Below are 21,821 nucleotides of genomic sequence, written 5' to 3' on the forward strand. Positions count from 1 at the left end.
TCTGTAAGTCGCCTCGCACATGTCCTGGTTGGGTTTTCCGTGGCAACAAGACTTGAGGTTGCACCCGCGGTTGTCAGGATGACATCCTCCCTGTTTGCCGCACACACACCTCCTAGTGGTGGAAGCATCCGGGGGTTGCATGAGGTGCCTAGCAACGCGGGTGCATGGGTTAAGGGGTCTGACGGGGGCGGCCCAGTAAGTTCCATGTCTTGGGGTCCTGACTCGTTTGAAGCGGGTCTCATCACAAGTCTCCTCCTCCACACATCTAGGAAAGAGTGTTTATCTTTAGAAAGACAGAGTGTTTAAAAATAATAAAACGACCTGAGTTTTACATACATGTAAAGTTTCTAATGCAATATGTTGAGCTTTAGTTTTTAAATTGTGGTCACTTAACTTTTATTGTAGTTTTGTTGAAAAGTTTTATTTATATTTTGAAATTATTTAGTTTTATGTGTATAAACAAAAATTTCAATTTTAAATTATTGTTGAAGTAAATTTAGATTTTACTGAATTAAACTTGATTTATAATTATGTCCTTTTAGACTTAAATTTTAGATTTTAATCAGAGTTTATTAATATCCTCTAATTTGATAAGTTCACAAAAGCTACCTGTTAAAGAATGAGAAAGGATTCTTTTTCGGTACGCAAGGCTTCTCACACGATTTTGCGTGTTTTCTTCTCACTCTGTCTTCCCATTTGTTTCTGTTCTTTTCTGTTTCTGTTGGTGGAAAAACCATTTTGTTTATCTCATCCAGTTTCTCCATTATCTGATAAAAGAAACAAAGTGACTGCATTTTTGTAGTATATACTTTAGACCAGTGGTGGTCAAAAGTGCACAAAGTTTTTTTTAGTTTGCACAAAAATTTTGAAGTGCACAAAATCTGTTTTGGTGTGCATGAAATATAATCCTAAAATTTGAAACTTAAATATTCTGGAATTCTGGACGAAGAGAAGAAAAAAGGTTTTGGCATTTTTAATGGTAATTTTGAAACTTTACTAGATACTAAGGAAAAATTTCAGGAAATTTAGGGGGCCACAAGGCCACAATTTGAAACTTACACTAGCTGTTTTGGAGTTGATGATGAACAGCTAAAAAAATAAAATGTCTTAAGCGTTTTTAATGGTAGCATTTTAGCAATCTTGTTGGAGGGAGTCATAGCTTTTTTAATTTCTCTAAGGAGGCCTTTTGAAAAAAGAAAATTGGTAAACCCTGCGCTAGACATTATGAGAAAATTGTACATTGGGTGTACAGATATTGTTTAGCTTGAGGACCACTGATTTAGACTAAGGGTAAGGAATGTTGTTGAAGCTAAGTCAATAATTTTTTTAAATAAAAACCTTGCAAGTTCTTCACAACTTAGCCTAAATACCATCAATTATCCCAGCTAATACTTTATTATTTGTAAATAAAAACCTTATGAAGTTCCTCATCGCTTTGTTCTTCAAGCTCCCATGGAGTGCAATTATCATCATTTTCGTTGAGACTCTTCAAATTAGCATGCTCCTTCCAAGGTCTCAGCTTCTTACTATCATCACACCATCTTGGCTGGTATCTGTGCAAAATTTTGTTTAAACTAAAATTCAGGGAACAGGAAAATCGGAAGTTAATATTTTCAAGGAATCATATCTAAAAAAATTGAAACTGAATTACATAAAAATTCACTAGTAGCTAAAATTAACAACAATTATGATGGTAAAAAAGCATTCAAGAGTTATTTGTTAATAAAAAAACAACTCATTACCTGCAATAAGGTCTTGCAAAATCAGCTTCTTTACATTCCCTTGAACACTGTCTAGTTTCACAGTAATCATTGTATTTACTCTTGTCACACATTTTCATACGAACTACATGACTCACAAAAACATAAAAAAGCTGTTGCCAGCTATATTTTCTATTTTTTCATTCTGATGGAAAATTTAATAAAATTGTTAAATTTTAATTTTGTTTAGTTGCTAATGACAACAAACATTTTATTTGGATATATCATTTTATTTGGACAATAAATCTCTAAAAAATCTACTCTGAATAATTAGTTTTTTATATGGTTTTCTAACAAACTTAATTAAATTGTTTATATTATTATGTCATAGTGCTTGTACAAGTATGAGTCTAACTTATTTTCTGTAGTATTTCATTATATAAATTTCGCAACATGAATTAAAAAATATTTGTGTCATTTAAACATGTTTTTTAATTAGTCGTTGAAGTAAATTTTGTACTACTGTGAGGTTCTGTTTATTTGATACAAAAATAATATAGATTTGTAAACAAAATAACAACTTCAAAAAAATAAAAACTTTGTTTTACTGTATGTAAAATGTATTTATCCGAATAATACTAAAGTATTCAAAAAATATCCATTTTTTCAGTTTTCAAAATAATATTAAAAACATATTTCACCTACATTTCTTAAATTCAAAAAAACCATTAAAAATAAAATAAAGGCTCACGTATTTTAGCTGTAATTTTTCTAATATGACTAAACATCTCTTTAATCTGTTTAAGAACATAATTAAGCTTACTTTTAATTTAACAAGATGAATTGAAGAGTAAAGTAATTAATTTCTTAAGAAATTGCTTACATTTTCGAAAAGTAAATCCAATTGATGTTTTAATTCTAAACTTAACTATCAAAGATCACACACAGATAACGAATAATAAAAATTCATATAAGCTAAGCTTTCGAAAATTATGATATAAAAAAAAGATACAGATTGATAAATTTTGCTTGATACATTAACTTTTTTTTTTGTGTAATATGTAACATAGACATCAAATTTTAATTGTAAAAATAGGTTAAAAATAACTTATAGCTTAGCTTAGTTAAAAAATAAAGTTAACTTGAAAAAGGTTTTCCTCCCTATGCCTTAATAATATTCATATATAAACAGTAATAATTTTCATTTTCTAACTCAAACACCAAATACACAGCAGAGCAGCCCATCTCGCCCAAAAGTGCCACCAGAAGTGACTCAGGTGCTGACAAATGGACAAGACTTGCTGCCGGTAACAAAAGTGGCCACCACTTTGATGAGTCAGCTCGTCCACATGTCCAATTCTTTCGCCCAGTCCTGCACTGAAAGCAGTGGTCCTGGGTTTGTTACTTTTAAATTATTGTTGAATAAAAGAATTAGTTGTAGGATAAGTTGAATAGAAAGTATCCAATTTAAAATAATAAAGTACTATATATATATGATTAATTAAATCATCTTTAACTTTTAGTTTTTACAAGTTTAGCTTAACTGATTAGAAATATTTTTTCAAAGTTAAAACAGTAGGATATATATACTTGCGGTAATAATAAAACTTGTAGTAAGTTAATTTGTACATAATTGTATTGTATTAAACAAGCAAGTAGATACTTCAACATGTATTATTTATGCTTGTGTAGTAATAAAATTAGTATTAAATATTATTAAAACTTTATTATATCAATAAAACAGACAAGTAGATACATCAACTTGTGTAGTTTATGCTTGGGGTAGCAATTCAAGTCATCAGTTAGCCGAATGTGGCCTTGAAAAAGTCCTTCAACCCAGAAAAGTTGACTCTTTTTCACAAGCACAACAGGTTAAACTTATGCTTTATTTTTCTTTGAGTTTTTAATTAATTTAACAATAAACTTCAACCAAAAGTTAAAAGGTTTAAATTTGGTATCATTACAATTATATAAATGTATTTATTATTTTTTAATGTTAAAAATATGTTAGTTTATGACATCCCAATAAGGTAACATTGTTATTATGAGACATTAATTAATGATAAATAAATTCCCACTTTCAACAGATGGAAGCAGGTCAATATTGTACATTTGTAGTGTCATCTGACGGGAGCGTAAGATCTTGTGGAAAGGGATCTTACGGAAGATTAGGGTTAGGAGACTCAAACAATCAGACGTCTTTGAAAAGATTACCCTTTGATGCGTCTCAACACATCCTCAAGATATCTTCATCTAAAGGTTTGTTTTAGTTTTGTTACAGTAAGTGTGGTGGTAATGTAGGATGATTTAAGTTACCTGTTTTCACATAAAATTTGTAACAGCTTTTAGTTACATCAATATTTATTACAAAAATTAAAAGTCAGAATGAACTTTTGTACGTGATGTTATTTTATACATTTACTTACATAATTTAGTATAGTTTAAAATCGTTTAGAATTTAGTTTAATTCTTAACTATACTTCAAACATAATACATCGCTAAAATGGTGTTTAATTTATTTCGTAAGAAATTGTTACAATTTTTCGTAGATATGATTTACATAGTAAATACTGATATATTCTTTCAGGATCAGACGGTCACACAATTGCCCTGACAAAAGATGGATGCGCCTACAGTTGGGGCGACGGGGATTATGGTAAACTGGGTCACGGGTCCAGCATGACTGAAAAGTTACCCACACTTATTAAGGGGGCACTCAATAGAAGGGTTAGAATATTTAGTACATGTATAAATCAGTAAGATTGTTTTGTTACGTTTGGCACTTTTTTATACTAGAAACTTTTTATGAATTTATATGGATTTTATCTAAGCTGGATTTAAAAAACTACTAACATTTTTTACCAATATTTTATTAAATATTTATACGTATTGTGAGTTAATTTTTATAAATTAAAGCTTTTACAGTATTTTGGTCGGTTTTTGTTACTGCTCCATATTTATACAAAACAACTTTGATAATTTATATGGCATACATACTCTAATGAAATAACTTATACAAATGTAAGTATATACTCATGACTAAAAATATGTATTATTTTTATCAGGTAGTAGTTTGTGTATCAGCTGGTTACAGGCATTCAGCTTGTGTCACTGCAGAGGGACAGCTATTTACTTGGGGCGAGGGAGATTACGGAAGACTTGGTCTTGGGGACAATACGTCCAGAAACACCCCTGTCCTCGTTAAAGAGATCAGCAATGCTGGATCGGTCAGTTTGGACTGCTTTTTAATTTATTTTAAACAATATACTTGTTAATCAAACAACAAGAAAATGAAGTAGTTTTGTAAATCTACACTACTATAAAAAGTTTTTTTCTTGGACCATGTTATGCTTTTCAAATAGTTTTGAAATTATATTCTGTTACCTTCCAACTTATTTTTATTTAAATAATGTTTTACTCTTTTATTTGTTTACTTGAATCTTTGTAATTGTAAGTATTTATTCATTAACTAGTATTTTATTTTTTACAAAAAGTATAAAGAAAGACATTACGAAAAATAGTTGTTGACTCAAAAATTACTTAAGAATGTTTATTTAGATAACCTCTGACTCATTTTTAACTAATCAAATTGTAATTTTTTATTACACAAGTCTTTTTAAATGATATTATTTATTCGTAAGATTCTTTTTTTGTTTTATTACAAAAACTATAAAAGAATATTATGAAAAAGATCTGTTTTCTCCATTATTACTGAAAAATAATAAATTTTAGTATAACAATAAGTTAAATCATAACATATTATTTATAATGTTAATGTGTTTTTTATTTAGTTTTAATCAAAAATAAATATTTTAAAAATATTTTTTTACTTCAACGATTTGTATTTACTAATATAACTTTTGAAGCAGCTTATGTAATCAACTTCAATAAAAATATTATTATTAGAGTTTTAATTTGATATGATTGTTTAATTTTGAGAATAAACCAGTAAAATAATTTTTCGTGTTATGACTTAAGATATGCTAAGCAAGAATAAAAAAAAACGCTAAAATAAATTACATATTTTTTTGAATTTATGAGGTTTCGACTCATTTTAATTCTGCTTATCATATTTTTCGTTTCCATATTTAAATTACCTAACATACTTGTTATATGATTCAATAGTTTTTAATAAACTTTAACAGTTAATGTTTTATAATACGTAAGACCTAAAAAAATAGAAACTAATTGTTTTGTTAATAAGAAAAAGAAAGAAGTTTTTAAAACATAAATAACAATCTTGTAATTAGAAAAAACATACTTTATACACAATACTTTTGATAAGCAAAAAGAAACTTACAAAATATAAAATTAGAATTTAAAACTTAAAAAGAATTAAACTAAAGAAACTTACAAAATACTGTCATCAGTGTAAAACTGGTAATAAAATTACTAATATAGTGTATATCATGAGCTTATTCACTTATTTTCGAATTTGTTGTATATAATTTAAAGATTTTTTGTGTAAATATTATCACAAACTGTTTGAATAATGTAAGTTTGTTTTATGAAATTTATTGTTTAAAAAAAAATTGTATGTCTTCAGTAGATACCTAAAAAAATTTCATTACCCAAAGTTTATAAAGGTATACCAAATGTTTAAATATAAATATGAAAAATTATAAAAACATTATTAAAACGAAAATTCACTAGAAATACAAGTTAGTGTTATTGTTTTTTGTTTTTCAAAAATTTTTAATATTAATTATCTAATTTGTTCAATACGAAAGTAAACTTTAGAACATGAATTTTTTTTTCGAACTTATGTAAGATTTTTATACAATTAACTTTTTAATTTATATATTTCAAAATAATTTTTTAATATTGTTTTTTATCATAAAATGTTTATTTTAATTATACCATTTTAATGATATTTTTTCAATACTCAGGTAGTATGTGGCAGCTCACACACTCTAGTACTTTCCAAAGATGGAACTTGTATTTGGAGTTTTGGGGCCGGAGATAATGGTAAACTTGGTCATGGTGACACTAGCCGTCTGTACAGGTTTAAATATAATGTTTTTATATTAAAAAAAAATGCAAGCGGGTAGTAGTTCTATTTGTTTCTAATTTTCTTATTCAGTTTAAATATATTCAATTTATGTTTTATAGAAATCTACTGTTAAAATATAAAAGTAATTACATAAAGCAACTAGTAATTTTTTGTTCAATTGAATTTATATTTTTAAAAGTATTAAGTAGTTTAATTTTTTGTACTATAAAAAACCTTAAAACTTACCAAGAATTGTCATTTGTATGAGGAATTTTTCAAATGATTACAGTATTGCTGGAAAAAAAAATTAGAATACTTAAGAGTTTAAAATTTTTAACCAAATAATACCAAGTAAATTTACCGGTTTTACGACAGGATTAAAATATTTTGCTTAAGTATCTAATCAAGTTTGTAAACCGCCATCAGTAGCTAATATACATACATAACCACACATTTTTACCGCCAAAAGCCTCTAATAAAATGAATGCTGAGTTTTAATCTCGTGCGATACACGTGGAATAATAATATTCTGTTTAGTTTGTTGTAACTATATAAATTCTATTAAATTTTTTTTATATACTAATATAAAATTATACTAATATAATATTGCTCATTGGGATTAGTTTAAGTTTGTTATTAAAATAAAAAAATATGAACTTGTTATAAATGATAAAAAAAAACTTTTACTATTGAAAGAAAACAAAAATATTTTGAATGAACTAAATATCATTTATTATTTTGGCTAAATAGATCTTTAAACTTTATTTGTACATTAACACATTAAAACTTATTTGGTATGATTTAGAATAGATTTTTATTTAGTACATATTCATTTATAGGAGTATTTTTAATTGTTTTAAAAAGCTTATAAGCTCAAGTTTAAGATTGTGCAATGTTAAGGTAAACCGATGTTTTTATAATTAAATCAACACTAACTTCGAACCTTTTTGTAAAGTAACTTGTTCTGTATCTAAAACAAAGTAAAAAAAAGCAAGTAGTTTGAATTTTCTGATAAATCAGAAGCTAATCTGATTTTAATTGAAATTTAATTTCATTTAAAATAAAATGTATTTTTTCATGTTTTAGCAAATCAAACAATTCAGAGATGAAAAGTTAAATGTTGTAAAAGTGTTATTATTTAAATTTTTAAAAAGAAGTTAAACATGTTTAAAAAAAGCAAAAAACAAGTCAGAAAAAATACTTTTTTACACTTTCATATATAGTAAAATTATTTAACAAAATAGCTTTTAAATTACTTTCAAAGTGGACTGTAACACCTTCATGTGTAAATTCTAAAGATATTTCAGTTTATAACAAAAAAGTTCCAGCAATCTTTAATATTTACTCACTAAAAATGATTATAAAAACTTTAGAATATACAACTAATTAAAGCAGTATTTTTCACCAATTTTCTAATAAAATTGCAAACACTTAATTTTAGAAAATAGCCATTCAAGCAATTATTTGTAAACTAATCGTTTAGCCTCAAGACAATTTAATGGAAATTTGAACTCAGATATACTCATTTTTTATAATACTCCAAGGTGTGGTAATAAATGTTATAGTAATATATTATAAATATTATACTATAATTAGTTTAGAAGCCAAACTAGTTTATCTTTTAAATTATATATATGTTTATTGTCAAAAAAATTGACAAACTTGTATTAAAATGAAAACAAAAAAATTATACAAATAAGTTTTTTTTTGTATTTTTAAAATAAAAATACGCGTTAAGTTTTTTTAAAGGGTTAAAACTATCAAGCTGTATTGCAAATGAAAAAAAGCAAAACTTTATTTATAAAAAAAATTAGAACAAAAAAAAACGGTAACTCCATAAAAATTATATTAAAATTATAAAATAAGTGTTTTTTTAAATAAAGTTTAAAAAGTAAATTTAAAAAGTGTAAATTTTGTTTTCAAAATTTAATAATGTCTAAAGTCAAGAAAAATGTTAAATAATGACTTAACTTCAATACACAAAACTTTTCACATATTTCAAGTTTGCAATTTTGTTGCAGCAGTTTAGATAAATATGTCAGAGTTTGTAATTATTATTTAAATTGTGTAAGCTTTATATATTTGTAACTAACAATTAAACTACTAAGTTTAAGTTGAAATTTGTTGTTTTAAAATTGAATGCATTTTATTAACAATTTAAATGCACTTTGTATTTTTATTTACTAAAAAAACTTAAATGTATGTGATTAATGTTTAAAAAAGTCAGTTTTTTAAAAGTGTATAGGAATTAAATTTTAAACTAGTTCAAAATGTAGTGCATAACTCAATAGAGATGCCAAAAATAAATATATGCAGAAGTAGTTTTTGTAACTTCAACTTTTTAATAAAAAAAATTAAGAAACATGCATACTTAGGTATCAATACAATGTAACTGCATAAAAATTCCACAGATAAATTCTTACATATTTTGTGGTTATTTAATGCATGCTTTTGAATATTATAATTTGCCTTACAGACTGTAAACATCACGATTTTATTCAGGTAAATCTACATTATCTACAGGATTAATGTAATTGTCTATAAAGTATGTTTAAATAGGGTAAAAGACACTTTTGTAAATGATTTTTTCTGTATATAAATATTCCTGATGTCTTAAATTAAAAAATGATGTTTAAATTTAGTTTTCCAATAAAAAATGTATCTATGCTCGCCAATTTATTTTTCAGTTGTAATATTAAGCTTTTTATTTAGGTTCTTAAATATGTGGTTATGTTTATTAACATAGTAATACAGTATTATGATAGTTATATAAAAAGCGACTCTTTAGTTTATTTTATTCTTAAACCTGTATTTAAAATTGCAAAACATGTAGCAATAAAAGAAATAATCTTATATTTTATTAATGATTTCAGACCTAAAGTAATCGAAGGTATGAACGTGGTTTTCAGAAAATTATGCGCCGGAAGCCAGTACTCACTAGCATTAACTACTAATGGAAAAGTTAGTATAATAAAAAATAATTAATAACTACTAATGAAAAAGGTGGTATAATTTTGTATGAATTCCTATTAGAAATTTTATTTAAATAATTAAAAACAAGTTTTATTTGCAAATGTAAAAGTTAGTATACTTTGTTAAACACTAATGTGAATGTTGGTTAAAAGCTTCAAGATATTAGATTTTAAATGGTAAATAGTCTAAAAAAAAAACTACTAAGACAAATTGTTAAGTGAGCTGTTTTAGTGCGTAAATAGACATTTTTAAACTATATAAAAGTTATAAAAGTCAATAGATTTTTTTATAACATATATATATTTTTAATTACATACAAAATAAAGTAAGTTATGTAAATTGTAGCAAATAGAAACTTTAAATTTTAGTTATTTGGAAGTTTAGTGACTGTATTATGAAGTTTGTAATACGTATTATTACGTAATAGAAACGGAAGTGTACAAAAATGTTTCATACTTATGTTTAAATACATGTGATTATGTTTTGAGTTTAATTAAATTAATTATGTTGTTGTTTACAATCTATAATTGTTGTTGTCAGTTCCATTGTTTTCTTTTAAATAAAAACATTTTTACAGTTTTTTGTCACAAATTAGTTTTAATTGTTCATTTTACTAAAATAAGTTATAAATTTATATTTGCAAATTAAGTTTGTTATGTAAATTTATCAATTTAAAGGTTTTCTTAAAACATATTTATAGGTCAATATCTTTAACTGAGGTGACGTTTTATTTGACGAGTCTCTGACGTAAAGACTATAAAACGATTGCAAACAATTTCACAAGTGTCGTTTTAACAATAATGAATTCATAAAAAATTTCAAAAATTATATCTAATTAAGTTTTGATGGCTAAACTAAATTAATATAGTAAGAATATAATTTTTTTTAAAGGATTTTGTTTATTAAAAAATAACTATAATGTTATACGAAATAAAAGAAGTTTTTATTTATATTTTATTATTTTTGAATTTTATTTTTTAGTACACTGTTATCATAGTTGGTATTACTTTTTACACTTACAATTACAGTAACCTTTCACAAATCTGCGCACATTGCGTCCACAGGAAAATTGCGTAATTAAACGGATAAAGTAATTAAACAAGAGGTAGCAAAAATTTCTACTCAAATGTTCATTTCATTATATAACGATTCCTAATAATAATTGAAAATTAAAAGAAAATAAGTACTTTATCACATTAAGTTAAAAAATATTGCTTTTTTTATTTTTTATTTTTAAAAAAATAAGATTTAATTAAAATAAAAAACTAAGAATTCTGTAATGCGTAACCAAACGAGTGCCTAGATTCCCAAGTTGTTACTGCATGGGGATATTTTAAATATATGTTTTATATTTTAATTTTATACATTTATACTCATAGGAACTTCAAACACTTTTTATATGTTATGTACACATTTTCTTAAATTTTTACTCATGTTTGTTTTTATTTAATAAGTTTTACATTTGTACTCGTAAGAGTTTAAAAATTTTTCGTGTTTTAATTTTTCTCAATAATTTCTCATTATTATTATTTTCCATGTAGTTATACTCATGGGGATGCGGGGCATGTCTGGGTTGTGGGTCGGCCGACGCCACTTACATGCGGCCCACTTTGGTGGAAGAACTGTCCCATATGAGGGTCGTTGACATTTCTTCTGGTGACGGGCACTGCCTAGCGCTCACTAACAGTTTGTTATTTTATTATATTTAATTATTTTTATTAAGTTATTATTTGTTTTGATGCTAGATAGTTCCGAAAACAATTAATTTTGAAAATAGTTATTTAAAAATTTTAGAATAAACTTATAATTTTACTAAAAGTATTTAAAAACTACTTATATAGAATTACTAAAAAAAAAAATGTTAATGTTTTAAAATAACAAAACTACTAAATGACATTATAACAAAAACTTTATTAAATATCCTGTTAAAGTTTTTAGCTTTTTGAAGTGTTTTTTATAAATTTCAAAGCTTACGTTTTTTACATAAATATCATCAAAAAGTTTACATAAACCAAACATAAAGTATGAAATAAAATACCAACAGAATTGGAAGGTAAACCCGGCAGTATTTTTAGTCCATGTTCGTAAGAATGATAATTAAAAAATATGTTTTTGTTCCTTTTTTTGTTAACATAGATATATTTTCATTGAAAGATATTAAAAAATAATAAGAACTATTTTTATGATATTTACAGTTAATTTAAAAAAATAGTTTTTTATCATTAACATTTTTGGTGTGTTTTATAATTTATTTTTTAAACATACTTTCAGTTTAGAGTAATTATGAGTTTTATAACTGACCATCTCAAAATTAAGATATTTAACTGTTAATCCAAAAAATCAACAAACCAAACACAAAATATAACAGAAAAATATCAAATCCTAATCATAAAATAACGTGTGGTTACTAATATATAACTTATCAAAAAAAACCATAAAAATTTAAAATTAAGTAAATTAAAATTTTAATAATATAGCTTTATTATTAAACAGTGTTTCAGAAAAAAACCGATAACTAAAAAAATAGTTAAAATAAAATTTTAATAAAACATATTTGATGATATAATTTATAGAAATTAAATGTTTTTCCATTTACGAACAATTATATTATTTCCTAATAATAAATCACCATGACAACAGCGAACGAGGTGTACTCGTGGGGCAACAACGCGATGGGTCAATGCGGTCTGGGTCACACAAACAGTCCGGTTTCCACGCCGACCAAAGTTACCGCGCTGTCCAAGTCCAACATAAACCAAATATCTGCTGGTACCAGCCACAGTCTCGCCTGGACCGCGCTTCCTTTGGACGGGTTTGTTTGAAAAAGTTTATATTTATAAAAATTAGTTGAGTTTAAAACAAATACATCAATTAATTAAGTTAGTCCACTCTTATACAGTTAAGTTTCTAATAAATTTTTATTTGTGCAGCTTGATATACATACAAATGGAGCACAAATAAGTTTTATTTTATGTTTTATTTTTACTTTTGTCGCGTGTACTTTTTTAAGAACTAAAAAACTAGCTTATGTTAATATAGATTTTTAATTTACAATTTTTTTTACTGTTTTAGCATCTTAAAAATAATATCCGTTAAACACACAAAATATAACTTTATAAAATATTTGTAACAATTTGTAATTATTTATTACAGAAGACACCTGGTATCTTGGCAGAGAGCATATTGCGTTGATTTATGTGAAGAGACTTTCATCAAAATAAATAGATTTCTCGATAAATTTTCCATGTCTTTTAACGATGAAAAACCGCCATTGCCTTTCCATACAAGCAGGTATTTTTATCAATATTTTGTTTAAATACATAATTGGTTTTACTAAGAGTATCTTAAATTTTTGAATCGAAGAAAATATCGGCATGAGTCTACAGAGCCTAAGCTAATGACTTTCTCATGCCGTGAGACAAGCTCAAGTTATCATAAGTTTTGATCATACCAATACGATCATTAGACTACGAGCCTTCTATAGGCTGAGACCAGGGTTTTGTTTTTACTAAAACTCATCAGTCAGTCTCAACCTAAAAAACTTGATTTTTGAATTTAAAAATGATCATTATTTTTGCTTCTGACTAAATTCTTCTTCTTTCTACAGTGAACATGAAAACTTCGTGCTGATGTGTCTTCAACTGCTCCTCTCTCATTTCAAATTATCGACCAATGGAAACCTTCCACCATCGAGCTTGCTACCGCCTCAAGTGGCAGCTAATTTGAGAGAGGTCTTGTTCCGCCTCATCGATCAGCAAGTTCCCGCCACGATCAAAGAAGTTTGTTGGAGTTTTCAAATTTTATAAACCCTTAGACTACTGTTGGAGGTTTAAGGGCATTTTATAGGACGCCTGAATAATATTAAGAATGATTATTTACTTGTAGAATAAGTAAATTTGAAAAATATATTTAGCCCTTCTGAAAGCTTGTTGGAGTTTTTAAGACTTATACGTAATAGTCATTGAAACTTAATACAAATTTGTGTATAAGTTACTTGTAAAATATAATAAAGTTATTTATTTAAATTTCTAAGGAGAGATAGTTAATTTTAATTTTTAATTAGTTCACATATAATCCTGAAACCAAAATACAAAATTGCTATCAGCTCAAAACATATACAAGTAAAGAATTAACATAGACTTATTCTCATAATGTTTTTAGTGCAAAAAGAATTTTCAATTAGGTTACTTAGCTATAAAGCACAAACATTTATCAAGTAATACATAAATAATTTTTTCTAAATAAAGGTATTATTCTTATAAGTGTTAGTTAACATATTTTTTTTTCTTGGTATTGATATTATAAAAAGACCAAAAGTTAATTTAGATTACATGATGTTTTATGCACCTAAATTTTTAGTAAAATACAACTCTCAAAAAAAGTCTTTGTAAATAAGATTTTGAATACTTTAAAAAGATCTGCTATTGCGGAACATTTAGTGAACAATCAGAGTTGTGCTGAAAATTTCAATTTGGAGAAATTATAGATAATTAAAAGTTGTTGTAACATGTTTTACTTAGTTAAAATGGAAGTTATATGTATTTAAAAAGAAAATATACCCTTTAAAGGCATAAACAATTTGACAAAAGTCTTTGTGTCGAAGTTTGATCTTATGTCTTTGTTGAACACCAAAGAAATATTTTTTTACCACCTAGATTCTAGACGGTGTAGTTTGTAAATAAATTAAAAAGTAGCTAATATTTTAAAACAAAAATGTGCCTATAGTTTAATTTTACTGTGATAAGTACTTCAAGTAGCAAAAGTTTCATATAGGAATATTGTGAAAACGCTTACCCAGAAATAAAGCTTGAAATTTTTGCGATTTATTTCAAAGTTATAACTAGTTTATATAAATTAGTGGTTATTAAACTAAAAATTTTTCATTTTAGCATCTAGAAAAAATAGTTTATACGATAGAAATTAAAAGTGGTTGTTATGTTAAAGTATGTGCATTTAATTTCATTTTTTATTACTAATGATTCAATTCGCTAAAGTCCCATATGCAAAAATATTAATAAACTCACCTCAGAGTGAAAGCTTAAAAAACTCTGTTTTTAGTACAAAATTTGAAACTTGAGAAATAAAGAAGTTGATCTTTAATCCGAAAAAAACTATATTGAAGTTTATAATCACTGGCTTAAAATAATTTATAGTGCTAAATAGTTATTTGGTAATTTATATTATGTAAAAATATACTATTTCGTATGGAAAGGAAGAATTTAATTGAAAATTATATTTTTGTCAACATATTAAGTAATCATATATTTTTATTTAAATCTGTGTACATTTCTATATACTGTATGATGGTTTCAACTTTTGTATATACTTTTTCTTTAGTTATTTTTTTTTACTTTAAAATTATTTTTTGGTCGATAATATTCCTTTTTAATACTTATTAAAGCGTTCTTTTTAAGTTATCACTACCTGAAATGATATTCATAAACAAAATTCATTATATGTATGTTTTTAGATAACTAGCCACAAAAAAAGTTTTATAATCATCTATAATATATTATATATTGAACTCTTATACTTGAAAGAGATTTACCACAAGATTTTTAATTTAATTTTCTGAATTGACTAGACTACATGTACGTGATTTTATTTCTAAGATGTTAAGTTTGATTTATGAAAAATCAGCTACTGAAACTACCAAACTGTTTTAAACTACTAAAATGTTTGAGTACCTGTCAGTAACAAGTTTGAATGAACTTTAATTTGAATTAACGTCTACAATAATTTTGATTTCATACCTGCGTAATAAGTTTGTTCTTGGTTAAATTAATTAATCTTTTCATGCAAACTTTTTATGACCATGTAGTTTTAAGACTTATAACTTTTTATTTGAACTTAATTTTTTAGGGAAGATACAAAATCAAATATGTTTATCATAAATACATATAATTTATCAAATATGTCAAAATACACAGTTTGGAGATAGGACATTATAAAGTTCTGTATATTTTTGTCACCTCAGGCATAATACCTCTGTATGCAAATAGTTTTCAGTATATTAAACGAAATATTTTCAAATGTTAATTAACTTTATGTTATGTATAATAATGAAAACATCTCATGATGTACATGTTTTTAAATTTTCCACATATCTCAATCGGGTTCATAAAAACTAGGCTTGTCTTGTGGTTTTTCCTTGTGACTTTGACATAAATGTTTTTTAATTTTTTATTCAAAAAGCGTGAAATTGTATATTTAAAAAACAGTATTTTATTGTGAAAAAATTTGAGCTTTAAAGTTTGTTCAATAATTTTAAGGCCTTAAAATTATAACAATGAGTTTTTAAACTCTTAAGTTTTAAACAAATCTGAAAATGTTTTTATGTTCATGTTTGTTGAAAGCTTCAAATGCATTTCTTTACCTAAACTAAACTTAAAAGTCAAATAATTATTATATAAATTTATAACTACAAGTTTCCAAAGTTTTTGAATATTTTTGGTTAGGTTTAACATATTAGGGTTTATTTTTGTGTCTTATATGCAATTATTTTGGAATTTGTATATAAAATATCGTGCAAAGATGACCTTAATAAAGCTATTTGCAAAACAGTTGTTGCAATAAAATACTTAAATCATTTTAATTATTTGTTAGAAAGTTTTAAGCGTTTTATAAAATATATAGCTAAAACGACACATTTAATTCTTAATTTTCATTTCTAAACTTTTTATAATCTATATATATATATATAATTTGTAGACAATTTTATATTTTTATAATTTTATCCCAAACTTTGTTTTTAAACCATAAAGTTCGTTTATAGTTATTACTCACATAAATATTATACATATTTATACATGCTTTTTTTCTAATATCTGTTAATATTTTATAAACTGCCTAGTTCTGTTCTTAAATTTATTTGAGAGCAGTTAAACGCCGTTTGTCGGAATAAAGTTTTGACTTAAAAACATATATATATATGTTTATGGTATTTAATTCTTTTTTTTAATTCATAATAAATAAAAAAATATTTTAGGTGAATGCACAAAAAAAAAGAAAAAAAGTATTTTTGTTTTTTGTTATTCTATTCACGTTTCAATACACACAATTTCAAATGTTTTTTTTTAAGTAAAGCCGTTGTGTTAGTTAACGAACATATTTTAGATATGAATTATTAAAAAAAAAAACAAGTTGATGTGTATTTAGTTTGTATGAAAATATTTTTATCTGAGTTTGATTTCACACAAACTTAAGTAGATTTTGATTGGTAAAACGGTACGATGTGTAGTAACCATACTTTATTTTACATTAAAAACAAAGTGTTTTCTATGATATTTATAACCTTTATCCAGTAAAAAACAAAACAAGCATATTTGTATCCCTTATTTCTGATAGTTCAATAATAAATAATAATTAAAAATACAACTAATTAACAGCATATAAGTTAGAAATAGCTTAAAATTAACTAGGTGTATTTCAATAAACAATCTTGAAATTATATTAAACCAAACAAAGACAACACATAGTAAAAAACAGAGCAGAAAAATAACTAAACCAGTTATTAGATTTTTAAAGTAGTACACATAATAAAAACAATGTATACACCAATAAAAAAACAGACTTATTTTATTTATCTAACATGAAGTAACATGTACATTTTGAAAATGTTAAATGCTTTGCAGTAGTACATTTGGACTATATAATTATTTTTATATTTTAATATACAGTCTGTGCATTTTATCTTTTAACAGATAGTTTACGAATATGTATTTTTTTAAACAGACAGTTTGCGAATGCGTACAGTCGGGGGCCTCATTGCTTTTACCTTCAGTTAAATACAGAGTTAAATTATTACTCGATTTTCTTCCAAGTAAACATCAAGACTGGAAACAGTTAACCAATGGACAAGTTAGTTTATTTCGTTTTTGAAAAATTTGTTTTTATGAACAAGAATTTTCATATTTTTTAACAAGTATGGTTTACTTTTTTTTTGATAAATTTAGTTTTAAAACAGTTTAAAACGTTTTGAAATTAAAAGTTAAACTTATTGATAATATTAAATTTTCGTTATTGCACTTATAGTAAACTTAACCATTATATATGGTATAAAACTGTTTATAAGGCAACAAAATAAATATTCAATAACAGAAAATGCAATTAGATGTGGTATTATCATCATTATTAGAACACACTCATGTTTCTTCAATACTAGATTTCAGATTTCATGATGATAAAAATTCAAAACTTGCCTTACAAATTGTTTCATTATTACTTAAAAATATCCACTTTTTTACTGTTAGTTTATGTTTTGTAAAAGAAATTTTGAAAATTGTTTAAAAAACAAAGTTATGTTAAACTAAAAAATGTCATAGTCTTGACGACTGTGATGTGAATAATCCTTTCAAATAGTATTATTGATTTTAAATTAAAGAAAATAAAATGTAAAAAGGTTCTATTTGTTAGATTTAACCAATGTAAATCTATATTTTAATTCAACTTAGTTGTATAGTTCATAATACTTTCAATCATGTTTACAGTTAGAGAATTTAGAAGAGTTATCAAATAAACCTGATGAAATCACTGCCTTAAATGAAAATGAAAAAAATTGTGAACAATTAAATCAAATTCACAAATTAATTTCTTCAATTTGTTATCATTTGTTTTCTATTTGCTACCATTCTGATAGTAAGGTAATATTTTCTTACATAGATATACTGTATTTATATTAAGCTGAATTGTAAAATTTAAAATGTTCTGACAAGTTGAATAATTTTACTGTTCAATAAAGTTTGTACAAAAGACTTGTCAGTATAAATAAATATACACACGTACATTTTATGGTAAAATAAATAAAATTTTCCTTGAGTATTTTTCAAAAACAAACTTTTGTACACAATCAAGTTTTAAAGAAATGTCTTTGTTACTGAGAACTTTGTTACAAACTTTATTGACCTGTTAAAATTGTAAGAAACAATAAAACTTATAGCTCTATAGTTGTTTACAAAAATATTGAAAGTTGTTGTAAATAACACTTAATAAAATCATTTAACAAAGTGTATAGTTTTATTCCAAATAAAAAAAGTAATATAAGTGTTCCATAAATCGACAACTTTTCAAATTAACTAACATAAGTATGTTTTTCAACAGATAAATAGTGAACTAGTGAGTTTGGTAGAAAACTCGATAAATATGATAATAGAGCAAGCGTCTATAGAATTACAGAAATCAATTGAATGTTGCAATAAAATAAATGATAATAATTACAATCTGGTAACTGGTTAGTATAAATTTGTACAATCAGTAGTAGGTTTTCTTATAAAAGTATGGATTAAAAGATGTTTTGTAGTTAATGAAAAATGTGTAAATAACTTAGTAATTAAATGTTTAAAAGTTTATTGATTTTATTAAGACTTGACTGAGATTTGAAAATTGCAGAAAAATTTGAAACTATTTTTTGTAGAAAAATAAAGTTTGCATTAAATACAGCTTATGAGTTTCGGAACAACATAAAACCATTTAAAATATTTTATTTTATTATTGTTATCACCTTTTTGTTTTGAGATAGATAAAAACCAAATTGTATTATTTTGTACATCTTTTAGGTATATTATCATCATCTTCAGCCGGTCAACTTTTACAATTATCAATAAATTCTTTATTATTATTTGGATTAGAACAAGTCAGGCCTCATTATGATAAATTAGTTGATTTGTTATCACATTTAAATCAATTTAATCGGTTAGTTTTAAAATAGTGTGTTTAACTAAAAATTAACAATATTTTTTTCAAACTCTAATTTTTGATAATTAATAAATTTTAAAATAATTGTTCATTAATAGACTTACTCTAGTAACATTTTTTCTTATGAAGTGAAATTTTTATGCTGTTCGATTTTTTTAACCTGAGTAAAATTTTTAGGTTGATAATAAAAGATACGAAAGAAGATAATTTAAAAGAACTTTCTTGGCCAGTTAAAATATCACCACAAACTAATCTACCAGGTATATATTTATAATATAAAAAAACAACTAATTTTCAAATCGATTACTTAGTTTCGATGCTTTATGCATCTCCTCAGATTTTACCAGGTATATATATATTTTTTATATTAACAGATAATTTCAAATTCAAATTGAATACTTTTGAATATAATTTTTGCTAATATCGTTTAAAGTTCGTATAAAGGTAATTGTATATTAAAACAATAAAAATCCCTACAAAGGTCTCATTTTTAAAAGTTTTCTGAAGTTAAATAGAAAAATTAAAGCATTTACTTATTGGAAGTAGTTTAGTTCAATAATTTTTTGTTTAATTTCAATTAATGTATACTTTTATTACACAAAATTAAAACTTAACAGAAGATGAGAACACTTCTCACTGGGTGGCGTTGTGCGACAGTGAGCGTAGTGTGGGCTTGTTGCTAGGGAGAGTGCTGAACATGGTTAGCAACCACGATCACCCGGCTCCCAATGATGAGGAGAAATTAGTTCTAAGTTTCCTCTCTAAATCTTCACTTTTTGTCAACGGACTCAACGCTAGGCAGGATATCGTTTGTTAGTAAAAAAAACTTACAGTTTATATTTTGATAATGCTTATTTACTCTTTTAAGGATAAATAGTTTTATATACTTTCAAGTTTGGTGTTTAGACTTAGGAAGAATCTACCTTTTGATTTTATGACCTAAAACTATTTATTTGTAAATGATTAACTTGAAATACATTTTAAGCAAAGCACAGATATGAAAATAAATTTTATGGTTACATGACAATTCAAATTCTGACAATTCAATTCTTAAAGAAATATTTAAGAGAACATATCTCAAAATTTAATATATTTATAAAAAAAATAAAAAATATCTTTGTAGGTCTTATTAATATCTACAGGCCATTTTTTTATTTTTGTGAAATTTTAAATATTTATTAAGATATTTGTAAATTACTAAAAATAACTATATTTTAAGCTTATTTTATCTGTACCTCAAAAAATATTTAAAATTTTCAAAAATGAAAAAATGGTCTTTAGATATTAACAAAACAAACATACATGTATTTAATTTTTTTTAAATGTACATTACTTTTTGAATTAAGGTCCTTTAATAAAAATTTAAGAATTTAAACTGTCGGAATTTGAATTGTCGTGCACCCAAGTTTTATAAGTATTTCGTAAAAGATTTTTTCTGCAACAAAACAGGAGTATTATGTCAAATAACATTTAAAATGTTTTGATTTTAGAGTTTAAAAGTAACTGTAAATATATTTATTTAAATTTCACAGTGTCAAACGTAGAGAACATACTGAAACAAGTTGAATATTTCGAAGAAAAACCCTCATCTGTTCATAAAGATAAATTTGTTAAACTTGAAACACAAGATAAACAAATGAAAACTCTTGTCAATGTTAGTTGGTTGTTTCAAATTAGCTATAAAGAATTTTTTTAATAAAATTTAGTTTTTGTTTGATCTTATAATTTTACAAACGTTGAAAAATTAAATAAGTATTTAAGGATTTTCATGTTGTTTTACAGCTTGCTCTTGGAGTAAATATGCAAGAAACAAATAAATTATGGAACAATATGATGGATTACGCTAGAAATAGAGGTATGAAAGTTTTATATGTCTTTGAAATTAATCTTAACTTTAAATAAAAAAGTAAACGATACAAACTTTAAAAGATTTCACAATTTCTTTATTATCTATACCATATTTTTGAATATTTTTGAAACTGTATAATCCTTAGTAGACATGTTTTAAGATTCTTATTACTACTCAAATTAATTTTAAACATATTATAAACAAATATTTTCAAATTTTACTCAAAGTTAAGTTTTTTTTATTTTATATTAGGATAGATGGTTTTGAATGTTCATTTTAATCATTTAAACAGAATGGACTGGGTTAGACACGGGAGTTGAAGATATGTTGTTAGAAACATCATCGAGATTTTTATTTGCTGCTTTATTGAAACACACAAGTACTTGTGATAATTTTGATGGCAAACTGCCCGTTTATAAGGCTCTTTTCCAGGTTTATAATTGAATTTGATGTTTTTTAAATAATTTAGTGTTTAACTATATATAAACTTAAATTACTTAGCGATACAAAGTGTGCCTCTATGTTTTTTACATCTAGTAACTTTAAAATTGTTTCGATTAGTAAATGACTTTAAAAGTCAATTTATTTAATTTTAATGTATAAATTAAGTACT

The 21,821-nt window shown here is 24.8% G+C and overlaps 1 protein-coding gene across 1 annotated transcript in view; it reads left to right on the forward strand.

The window, feature by feature from the left end:
- Positions 1-21,821, forward strand: part of LOC145845254 (putative E3 ubiquitin-protein ligase HERC1) — a 61,716-nt gene that overhangs the window by 7,356 nt on the left and 32,539 nt on the right. The window contains exons 8-28 of the mRNA XM_082952679.1: positions 2,933-3,096; positions 3,445-3,571; positions 3,788-3,959; positions 4,288-4,427; positions 4,766-4,927; positions 6,590-6,705; positions 9,567-9,654; positions 11,208-11,352; positions 12,307-12,478; positions 12,823-12,957; positions 13,274-13,445; positions 17,401-17,526; positions 17,767-17,913; positions 18,156-18,308; positions 18,766-18,895; positions 19,221-19,356; positions 19,537-19,619; positions 19,977-20,171; positions 20,892-21,013; positions 21,142-21,214; positions 21,501-21,640. Of these exons, the coding sequence (XP_082808805.1) occupies positions 2,933-3,096; positions 3,445-3,571; positions 3,788-3,959; positions 4,288-4,427; positions 4,766-4,927; positions 6,590-6,705; positions 9,567-9,654; positions 11,208-11,352; positions 12,307-12,478; positions 12,823-12,957; positions 13,274-13,445; positions 17,401-17,526; positions 17,767-17,913; positions 18,156-18,308; positions 18,766-18,895; positions 19,221-19,356; positions 19,537-19,619; positions 19,977-20,171; positions 20,892-21,013; positions 21,142-21,214; positions 21,501-21,640 (2,898 nt within the window). The remainder of the gene's footprint in view (positions 1-2,932; positions 3,097-3,444; positions 3,572-3,787; positions 3,960-4,287; positions 4,428-4,765; positions 4,928-6,589; positions 6,706-9,566; positions 9,655-11,207; positions 11,353-12,306; positions 12,479-12,822; positions 12,958-13,273; positions 13,446-17,400; positions 17,527-17,766; positions 17,914-18,155; positions 18,309-18,765; positions 18,896-19,220; positions 19,357-19,536; positions 19,620-19,976; positions 20,172-20,891; positions 21,014-21,141; positions 21,215-21,500; positions 21,641-21,821) is intronic.

The sequence above is a fragment of the Thalia democratica genome, chromosome 9 (genome assembly GCF_965202585.1).
Source record: "Thalia democratica chromosome 9, ktThaDemo2.hap1.1, whole genome shotgun sequence".
Lineage (NCBI taxonomy): Eukaryota > Metazoa > Chordata > Thaliacea > Salpida > Salpidae > Thalia > Thalia democratica.